The sequence below is a fragment of the Mercenaria mercenaria genome, chromosome 4, assembly GCF_021730395.1.
Source record: "Mercenaria mercenaria strain notata chromosome 4, MADL_Memer_1, whole genome shotgun sequence".
NCBI classification, from domain to species: domain Eukaryota; kingdom Metazoa; phylum Mollusca; class Bivalvia; order Venerida; family Veneridae; genus Mercenaria; species Mercenaria mercenaria.
Genome location: NC_069364.1, coordinates 69,751,525 through 69,766,924, shown reverse-complemented (window position 1 = coordinate 69,766,924; position 15,400 = coordinate 69,751,525). Strand labels below are relative to the sequence as shown.

At 35.9% G+C, this 15,400-nt stretch overlaps 1 protein-coding gene and 1 long non-coding RNA gene across 4 annotated transcripts in view; one reads left to right on the top strand and one right to left on the bottom strand.

Moving 5' to 3' along the window:
- The window catches only part of LOC123553485 (potassium voltage-gated channel subfamily H member 7-like), an 84,822-nt gene extending 80,864 nt beyond the window's left edge, over positions 1 to 3,958 (top strand). Inside the window, exons 12-14 of the mRNA XM_045343186.2 lie at positions 370 to 450; positions 864 to 1,047; positions 1,917 to 3,958. Of these exons, the coding sequence (XP_045199121.2) occupies positions 370 to 450; positions 864 to 1,047; positions 1,917 to 2,109 (458 nt within the window). The 3' untranslated portion in view covers positions 2,110 to 3,958. The remainder of the gene's footprint in view (positions 1 to 369; positions 451 to 863; positions 1,048 to 1,916) is intronic.
- A 5,635-nt stretch (positions 3,959 to 9,593) lies between these two features.
- Positions 9,594 to 15,400, bottom strand: part of LOC123552065 (uncharacterized) — a 42,785-nt gene continuing 36,978 nt past the window's right edge. For all 3 annotated transcript variants that reach the window (XR_008370670.1, XR_006686542.2, XR_006686543.2), the window contains one exon: positions 9,594 to 14,744. This is a non-coding gene — a long non-coding RNA (uncharacterized LOC123552065). The remainder of the gene's footprint in view (positions 14,745 to 15,400) is intronic.

The window sequence follows — 15,400 nt, the reverse complement described above, 5'->3', positions numbered from 1 at the left end:
GTCGATTACCTTTAGATATGACTTTGGTTAAGCTCGCACTACGTGAGGTTTGGTCTGCACTGTACAAGATCTTGTACACATTGCAAAACGCCAGGCGTGCACGACACTGTTGAAGGTCTTTAGCCTCTGACTGTCCTATGGCGGAGTCATATTGTGCTACTTTCTTTATTTGTTTTGTCTTTATTATCTACCGTTTTTCTTTATCCTTGCATATTGTGTAGATGTCAATTTAGTTTCCTGGAGGTGGCGGTTTTGGAACATTGTTTCTTTCTGATGGATTTGTTTTTTCTCTTAATACAGTTTATGAAATGTTGTATGATATTTAGATTTTTAACATAAAATTATTAAATCTAAACTGATTTTATTCAGGTACAAGAGTAAAAAGGCGAAATCACAACAAACATTCCGGTCCTTCACCTGGGCACAGTCGCACAACTTCAGCCGATACAAGTAAGTGATGTCGTCTGCTTATAGAACACAACGGCAAACACTTAATAGTCAAACATTCGTTAACTATGTGTATATAACAGTTTCGTTCATAATGATAACAAGTGTAAGATAAATAGGACTTTAATTCTCATATAATATGGTACTGGTTTACCAGTCGGTATTCAGACCTGTTTTGATAGTAAGAGATAACTCCTGATGATACCATATGAGGCTGTTCAAATTGTGCATAATAATGTCCCTATTTTTCTCAACATAGGACAAAGCTTAGAGTAATTCTGCATATATTATAGTTAAAACGAGAAAGTAGAATTTTTTTAATATATATTTTTAATGTAAGGGATTAAGCTATCTAGGCTTCTGGTTCACGAATAATTGCCGTTCAGAAACCATTGAATTTCTCCATCAAATTTCAGCCAGTACGTCAATGCCCCAGTCTGTTTCCGGTGGAACTAACATGGAAACATCAGACGGTGTAGCGCCCACAAGTAGCCGTCCGCATTCCTGGAAAACTAGTGATACAGCGCCACCTGGAAGAGTGAGACAAACGTCACAGTCAAACCTCGTGGAAATCGACAACAAGCTCAACCATTTAGCAAAGTAAACAAATATAACGTGTATTTCCCCCGAGTTCCATTTCGCTCCATACTGTTTTAGAGTTCGTGTAGCATACTGCTATTGTGCAAACGCATTTGACAATATAATGATTTTAGTATTTTCATATCCTAAATGAAATTCAAAGGCGGTAACCGCCATCATCAGTCATCCGTGATATCATTGAAAATGTCTATCTTATGTTTATTGCCCGTAAGTATTGACCTAAGCCTCATGAATATTCCGTATATTTCCGTAAATTAATTTTCGGTGTCCGAACCTAAATAGCGATATAACTATTGCATATATGTTTCTTAATTGATAAAATATCGCATGTGCAGGTACCTGTTCGGAAAAAAAAAGCATTTAGCTGCAAATCTCTGGGTTGTAGGTTTGAGTCCTACTTCTGGATATATCATTTCTTTTTCTTCAAATTTTATCTGCAGACTTTACAGGCAGGAAAATTGCTGCATATATCTGATCAAACTTATCATGATTTTTATGGTTCGTTTATTAAAAAAAATACATTTGTATTAAAGTTTACTGTTGTAGAAAACGTGGAATAAAAGTCTTTAAATGTCAGTATCAGTATCAGATAAAACAAATTACTTGTCACCAGCGTTTCCAGAGAAAAAATACTACAGAAAAACAATTAAAATTCATGAAATATATTTCATAAAATAATTTAAGAAAAAAGTAATCCGATAGCATTCTGAAAATACGTAAAGCAATATAATAGATTCAGCTGATATTAACAGATAATTGAACGTTCAGAAAAAATGTACTTTCTCCTTAAAGCATTTATTTACCAATGAAATTTATGAACCGTGTACCAGTAGACTGAACATGAATTCGTTTCTTTTATTTTTTTTCAGTCGAATGCAACATTTTGAGAATCAACTCTGTGATACTGTAGACAATATACTGCTGCTGCTTGGACAGAAACCAACCATGCCTAGAGAAAAAGTGTCGGAACCGACTGGCCCTTTCACAACGCATTCCATAAGGCGAGGGCCTCGACTTGTTAAATCTCCAAATGATCTCGCGAGATTTCCCGATAAAATGTGACACCACATGTAAGTCACTGACTGCTGAAAACATTTTTTAGTGCGTAACATGCAAGTTTTCATTTTCATCATTAAAGAGCCATAGTCATATGTTCAAAACATCTCGCGAGACTTCTACAGAAAATGAAAGGCTCTTAGGGGGTGTCCGGGTAAATTGGGACATTGGCATAATTCGTACAGTTTTGAAGTCAAATCTATAATTATGTTCTCACATCCGATAAGGCTAATTTATGTCTCTTTTGTGAAATTGATATGTCTCCGTTAAAATACGATCAAGTCACAAAACGTCTTAATATCGGATATAACGTAACAACTGAAGTAATGACGTAGTACTCATACTTTCTGCGAACAACAAAGATATCTTTTATAGGAATAAGGTCAGTAATTCGGTCGAAAATGTGCTTCCGTGGTGTAGTCGAAAGAAGTCCATAATAAATAGATCCTAATTTTCCCATTTTTTGCGCAAATTCGTGTAGAACGAGTGCTTTAATCACCATTTTTCACTACTAAAATACATTCTGCATGAAATGAGACGGTTTTCATGTTCATACACCCCACATGGCAAGTTTTGCAGATCGAAACCGGAAGTAGGTGTTTATTGCGCGGACGAGAGCAAATATGCGCCATTTTTAGGGTAGCAGACCACAAATGACTGGCATTTCACTAGGAACTACATAACCCCCTATTTTCTTTTCATTTTTTCGTTGATTTGTGATAGAACTTCCATAAAAAATAGGTGTAGGAAAAAGTGATGTTCTCTAAAGATACGTAAAGACGACCTGAAGTTGTCGTTTTTTATATGAAACAAAGAAGGATTTGAATTACTGACCTTTAACCTATAGAAGGCGGGAAGTTTTCGAAGAGGATTCAGTCAATTCATGTATCAGGCATGATATCATAGTATTGCTTTTAACTATGTATTCAAAATGGAAGATAAATATGTTAAAAACTCAATGATATCTGTTGCTTTCCCCAAAAATCAAAGGATTGTCTAAAATAAGGAGAAGTTCAAGTGTCCGAGTTAAAACACCTGTTTTCTTATAGTAGGAAAAAATCGAACATGCAATTTTAAGGGACAGTGCAGACTCCCTGTACTACGTTGTTTTCGATTTTTGACCAAAACAGTTAGTCAAACCTGTGTTAAAAACCACCTCTGAACAGAGACCACCTGGCTCTAAAGACTGCATATTTTGTTTCCCATTTTTAACATTAACGGTGTATTTTAACCTGTGAATATAGGCCACCTCCTAATAAAGACTCTCCCGAGGGTGGTCTTTATAGACAGGTTTGACTGCATATCAATATTGATGAATATCTATATTTTTCAGATGTTTGAATTTTACTTTTTAAAAACAGTTTTAGTGTCCGAATTATTCCTACGTATTTTATTATGTCCGAATTATTCCTACAATGTGTCCGAATTTTCCTACCTCGTCCGAGTTATGCCGACTGAGGGCAGAGCCAATGAAATCGATTGTGTGACAATATTTTCAGATTACAAACCTAAATATGATTGGATATCGCATCTGTAGATATTCTTTCTCCTTACTGCTTGGGTTTGTTAAGCAGCGAATCAAAATTACCTACACAGCAACTTGTCAAACTCGAACTGTTAAAAATTGTCCGAATTTACCCGGACGCCCCCTATATACGAATGTGCAAAGTGAGTTTATATTGACTGTCAAAATATTTATTTAATCCAGCATTTGTGGTTCTAAACTAAAAAGTAGAACGTGTCATAGAACTGATGTGTTTTTCAATATTATGAGCAGGCACTTCCGACCATTCAGGCATGTTTATAAAATAAATTTAACAAAAAAAAAAAAAGAAAAAAAACAACAAAAATAGAACTGGAAGACAAGCGTGTTATATTTCTGTAGAAATGTTAAATAACATAGTTTCTAAATCACTTAAGTTCTGAATAATTGTACACAACAGTACTGCCACGAAGAAGTAAAGCGGATTTGTGTTGTCGCCCCGCACGAAGTAAAATCTATAAAAAGATCTTTTGAAAGCAAATAATGCAACCAAGAAGAATAATAGCAGACTCGGTTTGATCGAGTCTGTTCATGCGAGGTAATGAAATGTGCAACACCTCTCACGACCCCTAGCACCGGCTTAAGTGGAACTCTATTACACACATGTTGAATGGACTCCGTGATACCAAAGGACCAGAAAATATAACAACACTGAATCCAAGTTCTGTTATATTTGTATTATATGCCATAAAATAATAATAAATATGAAATTTGTCGACTTTCTGTTTTTTATAAAATAGATATACGGACCACTCATTCCTGCTGTTTCTTTTTTGGACAAATCATACTTTACCGTAATAACTATGCGGGAAACACATGCATTCCCTATCATACAGGCATATACTTAACACTGCTATCTTCAATCAACATACTTTTAAAATAACTTGTATTTAAACTCGTTTTAGTTGCTAGCGGTAACCTACAATGTATAAGGTACAACTGTAGACATAAAACTGTACATAATGGAGAAAAGGTTGCATATATATTCGCAAGGAACTGATTAATAAAGTGTTAAGAACTCTTGCATTGGGAATGAGTGCATCTTACACTCGACATACAATTTTATGTTGTCCTCTTGGGAAATGGTTTTCTTTGCACTCCAGATCATTTGTTCAAAGATAGCTTGATCTTACAGGATACCTATGTCGACGAGGAATGAAGGCACCTCGCTTCCAGTACCGCAGGTACTTCGCCAATGTTTACAAATCAAGCGAGATCGGCGAGTATTTTTGTCATTTTGTTACTGCATGGAACATTTTTTTTCAAAAATCGGGGAATGTAGCGGGGTGTAGATGTATCTTATGTACCTATCCATGTTAAATTTTGTGGCAAATGATCCATTTCCTAGAAACGCAAGGACAAATAAACTGGGAATGAAACGGGATTGTTTAGACTCATTTCATGTCGCTGACCAAAACCACATCGTCTCTGCCGTCGTAAATTATATTTATAAATGACATGTGATCTGCCAAAACATATAATGTGTCCAGAAAATTCCGAATTTGAACGTTATACCAATTTTGGAAAAGTGCCGCAGGCATTTCGACGATACCGCAGGCACTTCTAAAAGTATCGGGGCATAAATTTGGCCCAAAACTAAACAGATAAATGAAAGAACAGAGAAACAGAAGGGCAACAACTAAATGCCCCCGTGATACTGTAATAATTTGACTTTATGGTACTGTAAAATAAAAGTGAGCAAACCTTCTTACGCTTTAAATATCCACCCATTATGGTGGCATATTTCTGCCACGAGATAGGTAGGTAGCTGTCGGGATACTTCAAGAAATTATCGTGATAAAGCGAAGTTTTCTAACAAGAGTCTCAATAGTCAAAGGTTTCCTGTAAATATTATTGCGATGACTTACATTATAATCTCGATACCATTTGTGTAAGTGTCCGTTGTGGACAGCTGCCATTTACTAGCTAGACAGTTATTTCGATATAAAGTCAGAAACTATCTTGATATTTCGAAAGTTTCTGTACTTATTTTAATAGCCTAACGTTTCCTGGAAATATGAAGCATATCTACAAAAATAATTTACTGTGGAAATGTTTTCAAAAAAATGGAGAACTTATAAAGTATAGCTCATAAACGATCAAATAGGAGAATTTTGATAGTTCTTATATATGTACGTAAAATCCTTCTTTTTTTGCAAACAAAACTTTGAAAAAAGTAACATATCGAGCAGCATAGAACGGACAGAAAATGCAATTTTCAAAAAGCATAATGTTTGGGAAATACAGTTTGCTTTAATTGACTAGAACAATCGCCTACTAGAGTTTAAGATTACCCGCGAAGATAAACCGATTGCTAAACTATTTGATCTTTGTGAATATAAAATATAATTGTACGAATGCGAGTTATTGGAGATTTGGTTAGTGATAGGCTAAAATTATTTATGTTGCGATACTTTTAAAAGTGACTGCAGCGCGGCATCGTCGAAATGCCTGCGGTACTTGGCATAACGTTCAAATTCGGAATACATAATTTAATCAAGTGAATTTATGCTATTACAAGACTCAGTTTAATCATTTTTTATTCATAATTGATGATTTTGTAACTTCTAAACTGTATTTTGTATCCCTATGGGGTGCGTCAAACTTTGTTCCGTTCCATTCCACAAATTACAAATAACCATATTAAACTGAAAATGACCGTGATGATTAACCCTGCACCCAGCCACCGATGTCATTTGCTTACTTCCTGCATTTCATTTCAATACATATACATATAAGCCACAATACATTAATCGTTATTCAAAGTATATACCATGGATGTAAAATAAATATGGAAAAGTTTAAAAATGTAGAAAACAGTAAGACCGTTTCCAGAAAATACATTATAGTACACGGGTTGTCTCCCGTTGTAACTCCCTATGAGGCCCTGTGTAGGGATAACGCAATGTGTTTCGTGTTATAACTGCAGAATCCCGAAGGATTGGTTGGTGTTCGAGTCCGGTTTTTCACTTGGACGGCATTTCCATTTGAATTATCCGTTTTAGGGCCGTAATACGATTTCCGCTTTGCTACGGAACGCGCATATATAAAAAGGTGTTTTAACAGCATGTGAGCGCGAGAATCACTTTGTTAACACACATTTACTCTCCTGTTAAAATAACCCCAAAGAGTTACAAGAACAGCAGTTTTATTCTAGAATAATTACTGAATTCCCGTTAAATGTTTGAATAAAAGATTTATTCTCGAACGGATAAATCAAGTATTTATCATTACGGGGGACTCATGAAATATTTCGGCAAAAAGTGGCAGTTTAAAGTTAGTTTAAACTAGAACTGTCACAGGAGTGACTTATACCCCCACAATACAGTCTTGTCACAAAAGAAGGGCAACCATAAGAAATTTTAAAAATACTTAGAATAATATAAAATGTAAAAAAATTAAAACTTAAACAAATTTTTCTACTCGTCTTTGGAGTACTTCATCCTGGGCTTCCGCGGCACATATAAGTAATACTAGTATTATGTGCCCAGGATGAGGGATGAGGTAAATATAAAATCTCTAATATTAGAGATTCACTAAAAATGAATAGGAGAGATCGCCCTGACGTCACGTATCAACACCTGTTTATCTGGCGGTGGGCAAAACAAAATATTTTTACATCGTTTGTGTATGGGATCGAAATTTTTAATTTTTAATAACTTTTTCGTTCATTTATGCATTTTAAAAATTCAAAAACTTTTGAAATGCTTACGATTTTCATATTTTCTCATTCAAATATGTTTTGAAAATGAATTACCGTTTTAAATGACATATGATTTTAATGGCGGCGTAGCGATGCTCCAAACTTTTAGAAACAAGAGGGCCAAGATGGCCCTAGGTCGCTCACCTAAGAAACACACCATAACAGTGTAAAACATGTTTGACCTAGTGATTTCATGGAAACAAATATTCTGACTAATTTTCATTAAGATTGGACCAAAAAATTGGTCTCTTGCGATAAAACAAGCATTTTCTTAGATATGACATAGTTTTTGACCCTAGATGACCCATGTTCAAACTCGATCTAGATTTTATCAAGGCAATCATTCAGACCAAAATTCATGAAGATCAATTGAAAAATACAGCCTCTATCACATACACAAGTTTTTTCTTTGATTTGACCAAGTGACCTAGTTTTTGAACTCAGATGACCCATATTCAAATTCGACCTAGATTTCATTAAGGCAATCATCCTGACCAAATTTCATAAAAATCAATTGAAAAAAACAGTCTCTATCGCATACACAAGATTTTTCTTTAATTTGACCTAGTGACCTAGTTTTTGACCTCAGATAACCCATATTCATACTCGACCTAGATTTCATCAAGGCAATCACTCAGACCAAATTTCATGAAGATCAATTGAAAACTACATCCTCTATTGCATACACAATGTTTTTCTTCGATTTGACCTAGTGACCTAGTTTTTGACCCCAGATGACACATTTTCGAACTCGGCCTAGATTTTATCAAGGTAATCATTCGGCTAAATTTCATGAAGATACAGTTGAAAATACAGCCTCTATCGCATACACAAGGTTTTTCCTTGATTTGACCTAGTGACCTAGTTTTGACCCTAATACCCATTTTCAAACCGGCCTAGATTTCATTCAAGGTAATCATTCTGACCAAAATTCATGAAGATCAATTGAAAAATACAGCCTCTATCTCATACACAAGGTTTTTCTTTGATTTGACCTAGTGACCTAGTTTTTGACCCGAGATGACCCATTTTCGAACTCGGCCTAGATTTCATCAAGGCAATCATTCTGACCAATATTCATGAAGATCAATTGAAAAATACAGCCTCTATCGCATACACAAGGTTTTTCTTTGATTTGACCTAGTGACCTAGTTTTTGACCCGAGATAACCCATTTTCGAACTCGGCCTAGATTTCATCAAGGTTATCATTCGGACCAATATTCATGAAGATTGATTGAAAAATACAGCCTCTATCGCATACACAAGGTTTTTCTTTGATTTGACCTAGTTTTTGACCCGAGATGACCCATTTTCGAACTTGGCCTAGATTTTATCAAGGTTATCATTCGGACCAATATTCATGAAGATTAATTGAAAAATACAGCCTCTATCGCATACACAAGCTAAATGTTGACAGACGACCGACGACAGACGACAGACGCCAGACGACAGACGACGGACGACGGACGCCGGACATCGAGCGATCAGAAAAACTCACCTGAGCATTGCTCAGGTGAGCTAAAAACACTGTAAGCTAAGCGTTCATAACTAATCCATTTTTTTTCGATATAATAATTAAAGGTTATCAATAAATTGCTTCAACATTCTGGGTCAAGTAGTTCTCTGGTTATTGATCGGAAATGTTTTTCAGGCCCCTGTGACCTTGACCTTTAACAGAGTGTCCCCAAAATCAATAAGGGTCATCTACTCTGCATGTCCAATCATGAAGTTTCAAAATTCTGGGTCAAGTGGTTCTTAAATTATTGATTGGAACTGGTTTTCCATGTTCAGGCCCCTATGACATTGACCTTTAACAGAGTGACCCCAAAATCAAAAGGGGTCATCTACTCTGCATGACCAATCATCCTGTTAACTTTCAACATTCTGGGTCAGGTGGTTCTCAAGTTACTGACCGGAAACGGTTTTCCATGTTCAGGCCCCTGTGATCTTGACTTAAAATACCCCAAAATCAATTGGGGTTATCTACTCTGCATGTCCAATCATCCTATGAAGTTTTAACATTCTGGGTCAAGTGGTTCTCAAGTTATTGATCGGAAACGGTTTTCCATGTTCAGGCACCTGTGACCTTGACCTTTAACAGAGTGACTCTAAAATTGATAGTGGTCATGTACTCTGCATGATCACTCATCCTATGAAGTTTCAACATTCTAGGTCAAGTGGGTCTCCAGTTACTGACTGGAAACGGTTTTCCATGTTCAGGCCGCTGTGACATTGACCTTTAATAAAGTAACCTCAAAATCAATAGGAGCCATCTACTTTGCATGACAAATCATCCTATAAAGTTTCAACATTCTGGGTCAAGTAGTTCTCAAGTTATTGATCGGAAACGGTTTTCAATGTTCAGGCCCCTGTGACCTTGACCTTTGATGGAGTGACCCCAAAAACAATAGGGGTCGTCTACTCCAGCAGCCCTACCATCCTATGAAGTTTAAAGGTTCTAGGTTAAATGGTTCTCCAGTTATTGATTGGAAATGAAGTATGACATATGGACAGACAGACAGGGCAAAAACAATATTTCTACCCCAGTGTGTGTGGAGACATAATAACTGCGATATAGTGAAAATGCATCAAAATTAACCTTAAATTCTAAGTAAAAGGGGGCATAATTCATGAAAAAATGGTGTCAGTGTTATGCACCTTGTCTCACATGATGTGGATGATAAGGTGGAACATCTATTTTAAGTTTGAATCAAATCCATTTAGTAATAACTGAGATAATAGATTTTGGGACGCGACAGGATAGGATGGGACGCAACAAAACTGACTCCTCCCCTCAAAACATGTTTTCGGGGTATAATAAAACAAGAGCTGTCAGTGGACAGCGCGCTCGACTATTCTCAGTGCTTGATAGTATAATATAAGCAATGAGTAAAACTTTAACATTACAGTAAGCATATTCTAAGTCGAAAAGGGGCCATAATTCAGTCAAAACGCTTGATAGAGTTGCCTCCTCCTTTTTACAGACTGGGGTCATGATGGTAAACAAGTATGCAAAATATGAAAGCAATATCTCAATGGACTTTGAAAATATTTGGGGTGGTACGCAAACTTTAACATTTATTCTAAGTCGAAAAGAGGCCATAATTCAGTCAAAATGCTTGATAGAGTTGCCTCCTCCTTTTTACAGACTGGGGTCATGATGGTAAACAAGTATGCAAAATATGAAAGCAATATCTCAATGGACTTTGAAAATATTTGGGGTGGTATGCAAACTTTAACATTTGTGTGACGCTCACGCTAACACTCACGCCGACGCCGGGGCGAGTAGGATAGCTCCCCAGAGTATTCTTCGAATAGTCGAGCTAAAAAGCACAACATTACATTTGTCAAGATAAAAGTTATTAATCTGGTAAGACATGTTATTGTATACTTAAGAAATAATACATGTATGTCTCAATGCACCTGCCTACAACAAAATAAACACAAATTACAGTGGGCAAGACTTTTATGTTGGACGAAGGAGCAGTCACACGATACAAGAGATTTCAGTCTGTAACAAATATAAATTGCATACCTAGGTCGGATCTTACCTAGTGATTTCATGCAGACGAATATTCTGACAAATTTTCATTAAGATTGGACCAAAAAACGTGGCCTCTCGGGTGTAAACAAGCCTTTTCTTTCATTTGACCTTGTGACCCAGATTCGAACTTGTCCAAAATTTCATGAAAACAAACATGACAAAGTTTTATGACGATAGAATAAACAAGAGCGCCGCCAAGCGGGGCAATATACGCCCGAAGGGTTACATCAGAGGATAGGAGCAAAATTTAAAGAACTTGACTGTTGAAGCCCAAAGGACAGGAACAACAAAAAGAAGAAATTCCAAAAAAAGAAAATGTCCAAGTCCAAGAAAAAATTCTTACTATATAGTTAAAGTTATGTCAAAATACATCTAAAAACTGGATGTACCATCCATGTTGTACCACAGAAAAGTGGTCTCAGTTTTTCCCTACTGCCAATAATAAAACAAGTTTCAAAATAAGCTATTTATAATAATAAAAAAGGGAAGTAATTCAAAAAAAAATTATTGTAAGAGAACAAAAGGTATTTTGCCAAATAAAAACAAGAGCACTGCAATGCAGAGCAATATACACAAAGCAAAGTCATATTTGACCTTTGACCCCTAAGTGTGACCTTGACCTTGAAGCGAGTCATCCAAAACATGCCCTCTGCACGTCGTTTGGTGTGGTGAACATTTGTGTCAAGTTTCTTTGAAATCCTTCAAGGGGTTCAAGAGTTCCAGAGCGGACATGAAATTGCTAATGGACGGACGGATGGACACCGGGACCATAACATAATACGTCCCTTCGGGCGTATAAAAATGTGCCCCTAAAGTGTAAACAAGCTTATTCTTTGATTTGACTGGGTGACCTAGTTTTTTTACCCCACATGACCCAGATAAAAATTCATACATATATATCAATATTTCATGCAAACAAACATTCTGACCACGTTTCATGCACATCAAATGAACAAGAGTGTTTACAAGCTTATCCTTTGATTTGACCGGGTGACCTAGTTTTTGACCCCATATGACCCAATTTCAAGCTTGGCCTTGAAATCATCAAGATAAACATTCTGACCAAGTTTCATGAAGATAGGGTCATTAATGTGGCCTATAGGTTGTTAACAAGCTTTTCCTTTGATTTGACCCGATGACCTAGTTTTTGATCCGATAAGATGCAGTTTTTATCCAGGCCTTGAGATCATTAAGATAATAATTCTGTGCAAGTTTGTATCAAATCAAATCATAAATGAAACCTCCATATGGCTGAAAGGGCCAAAATAGAAACTTTTGTCCCTTTCAAGGGCAGTAACTCTAGAACCCATGATGGAATCTAGCTGGTTTTAAAAACAAAACAAAACAAAAACAAGATCTTATTGTGATTTAAGTTGTGTGTAAGTGTGGTTAAAATCAAATATAAAATGTCACTTCTATCCTGTTCACAAGGTAAAAATTAACAAATTTTGGCTCTTTCAGGGGTCATTCAGGTGCCGCCTATGATTGGATCTGACGGATTCATCACGGAGCCCAAGATTTATTGTTGTTAAAGATATTTTGCAAGTTTGTATAAAATCAAATCGTAAATAAAGTCTCTATTTGGCTGCAAAAGCCAAAATAGAAAGTTTTGGCCTTTTAAAGGCAATAACTCTGGAACTCATAATGGGATTTGGCCAACTTTTTAAAGGAACCGAGATATTATGCCAATACAAGTTGTGTGCAAGTTTGATTAAAGTTTATTGTGGTCTCTATTGTGTTCACAAGCCAAAAATAGCAAATTTTGGCCTTTTAAGGGGCCGTAACTCAGGAACCCATATGGGATCTGGCCAGTTTTCGAAAGGAGATGAGATATTATGCCAATACAAGTAGTGTGCAAGTTTAATTAAAGTTGATTGCAAAATGTGGTCTCTATTGTGTTCACAAGCCAAAAATAGCAAATTTTGTCCCTATAAGGGGCCATAACTCTAAAACCCATTATGGTATCTGGCCAGTTTTCGTCAGAAATCGAGATAATATGCCAATACAAGTTATATACAAGTTTGATTGAACTCGGGTGCAAAATGTGGTTTCTATCGTGTTCACAAGAAATTGTGGACGGACGGACAACATACGACAGGCGACGGACAATCACAAAAGCTCACCTTGTCAGTACGTGACAGGTGAGCTAAAAACACATAACTTTGTAACAATTTTATTTCATGCTTCTATAAACTATACGCTGTAAGTATGACAGATTCCACTGAATATTTGTCACAGGAATGACAGCCGCCAACAAACCAAAACCTCTGTGAGGCAAGACAACAACAACAACAACAAAAAAAAAAAGAAAAAGTGTGACCATATCGTATGCACGTAGGGTTTAACTAAACATATAAACCCTAGTTCATTCTTCGGAATATCAGAAATATGCGGACGAGTATGCAAATAACTTTCATTAAAAGAATACATCTGCAATTACTATAAATCTTTACATATATGCAAGTACATTATCGCATATATTTCGAATATCAGAATTATGCGGACGAGTATGCAAATAACTTTCATAAAATGAATACATCTGCAATTACTATAAATCTTTACATATATGTAAGTACATTATCACAAATTTTTCGAATTTGAAAAGTCGTGTTACGTAGCCAAAGTCAATCCTTGAACTGGATTTTCCCTCCAGTAAACCAATCTTCGTTACATGACTTTACACTTCACTGAACCGCCCATTGTACTACAATTACGTTGAAACGTCTCAATGCACCTGCGTACAAAATAATCAACACAAAACCTCTACAGAACGATAAAAGGTTAGCACAGCATTTATAAATTCGAAAAATTACTGTGAACAATACATAATAAACTAGTCACTGCCATTTTCTATACTTAACGTTTCTACAATATTAATTGCTTGGTAATATGTAACTAAACTCTATTCAATTGAATCATCAATTTATAAATATTTGGAAACATCTGTTTTCAATCTACCATGGCGTTTAATACAATGCTCTGAAACATCACTTGTGTTTGCAACAGTAGTGGCTGCACTAGCACGTAATGTGTGGGTACCTAATTTCAAGTCAGGTGCTACTGGCCTTCATGTTTGGACAATACACTTTCTAGCACAAATATAACTAAGTTTTTTATTCTTGTTAAGTAAAAAGAATTTCAACCCTGATCTGCATGCGGGTTAAAATAAATATACTTCTGAATCATTGCGGAGCTTAGCGAACGGCATGTATTTCAGTATTGATACTGTGCATACACTAGTGGAACCTATAGAAATGAATACATCTCTACCAGCTATATAAAAATCTGTTTTACTACGCTTAATATGAACAACTATATAATCTGAACTGAATGTTATGTCGCAACATCTTAAGTCGCTTACTTTGCGTAAGCCAATAAAATCATTGATAAGTCTCTCAGTACAATAACATCTGTATTATTTGTGTACTTGTCACAGAGGTTAATCAAATGCTGCGATGAAACAATGTCCCTTTTGACTATTGCTTTAGTTTATTCATTTGGCACATTCCAACTTGCTTTTCACTATTGTGTTTTCGCTTAGATCTTCAAAATCGATTATATTATGTAACCACTTTATAGCGTAAAAAGCTGGCGTAACAACTTTGTGTGATTTGCCAATGTCCATTAAATTTGAAAGGTACATAGCAACGTGAATTGACTGAGCTGGGTTTGCTTTTACTTTCGCAGAAATCTTTGAAAGCCTTCACCTGATAGGAATATTTTGATACAGTTCCATCTGCTCTGGACTGGAGAATATGTGTTGCTATGCGATCTACTACAAAGTCAGAATTTTCAACTGTGACCCTTGTCTCGTCAAATTTCCTCTGGAGATTGTATCTTAAGTCAACACCTGAAAAGCATATAATCTTATACAAATATATGTAACTTTCTCATTTTCGTTTATAAGTAAATGTTCTCTTTGTCGATGTAGCTGCATCTCAGCTCTACCATTCTGAACGAAAATGGTTCTTTACTAAAAACACCACTGTTGCCTTGGCCTTAACAAACGACCTACAACTGGTAATACATACTCATTGATCTTTCACAAACACTTTGTATTTGCCATGTGTGTCTACTAATAATGGCCAAAACAGTGCCGACTGTCATCTTGGTATTACTTATATACCTATAAATGTATCTTTTGTCGTATTTTTTATACATTCTGTAATCGTACTTGTAGGTGAAACTAGCCAATTAAGTTCTTTTGAGCAACTTACAGCTTCAGTGCCTGTGACCCACCATTTTGAATAGAACCTAACAAGTTTATTATTATAATGTGTGGAAAATCTATCAATACTATGTGGTCCCCATAATGGCCCTATATTGCTCATCAGAGTTGACCTGGCCTACTGACCTAGTTTTTGACCCCACATGACCCAGTTTCGAATTTAACCTAAAGATCATCAAGACAAACATTCTGACCAAGTTTCATATAGATTGAGTCACAACTGTTGCCTTTAGAGTGTTCAATAACTTTTCCTTTGATTTGACCATGTGACCTAGTTT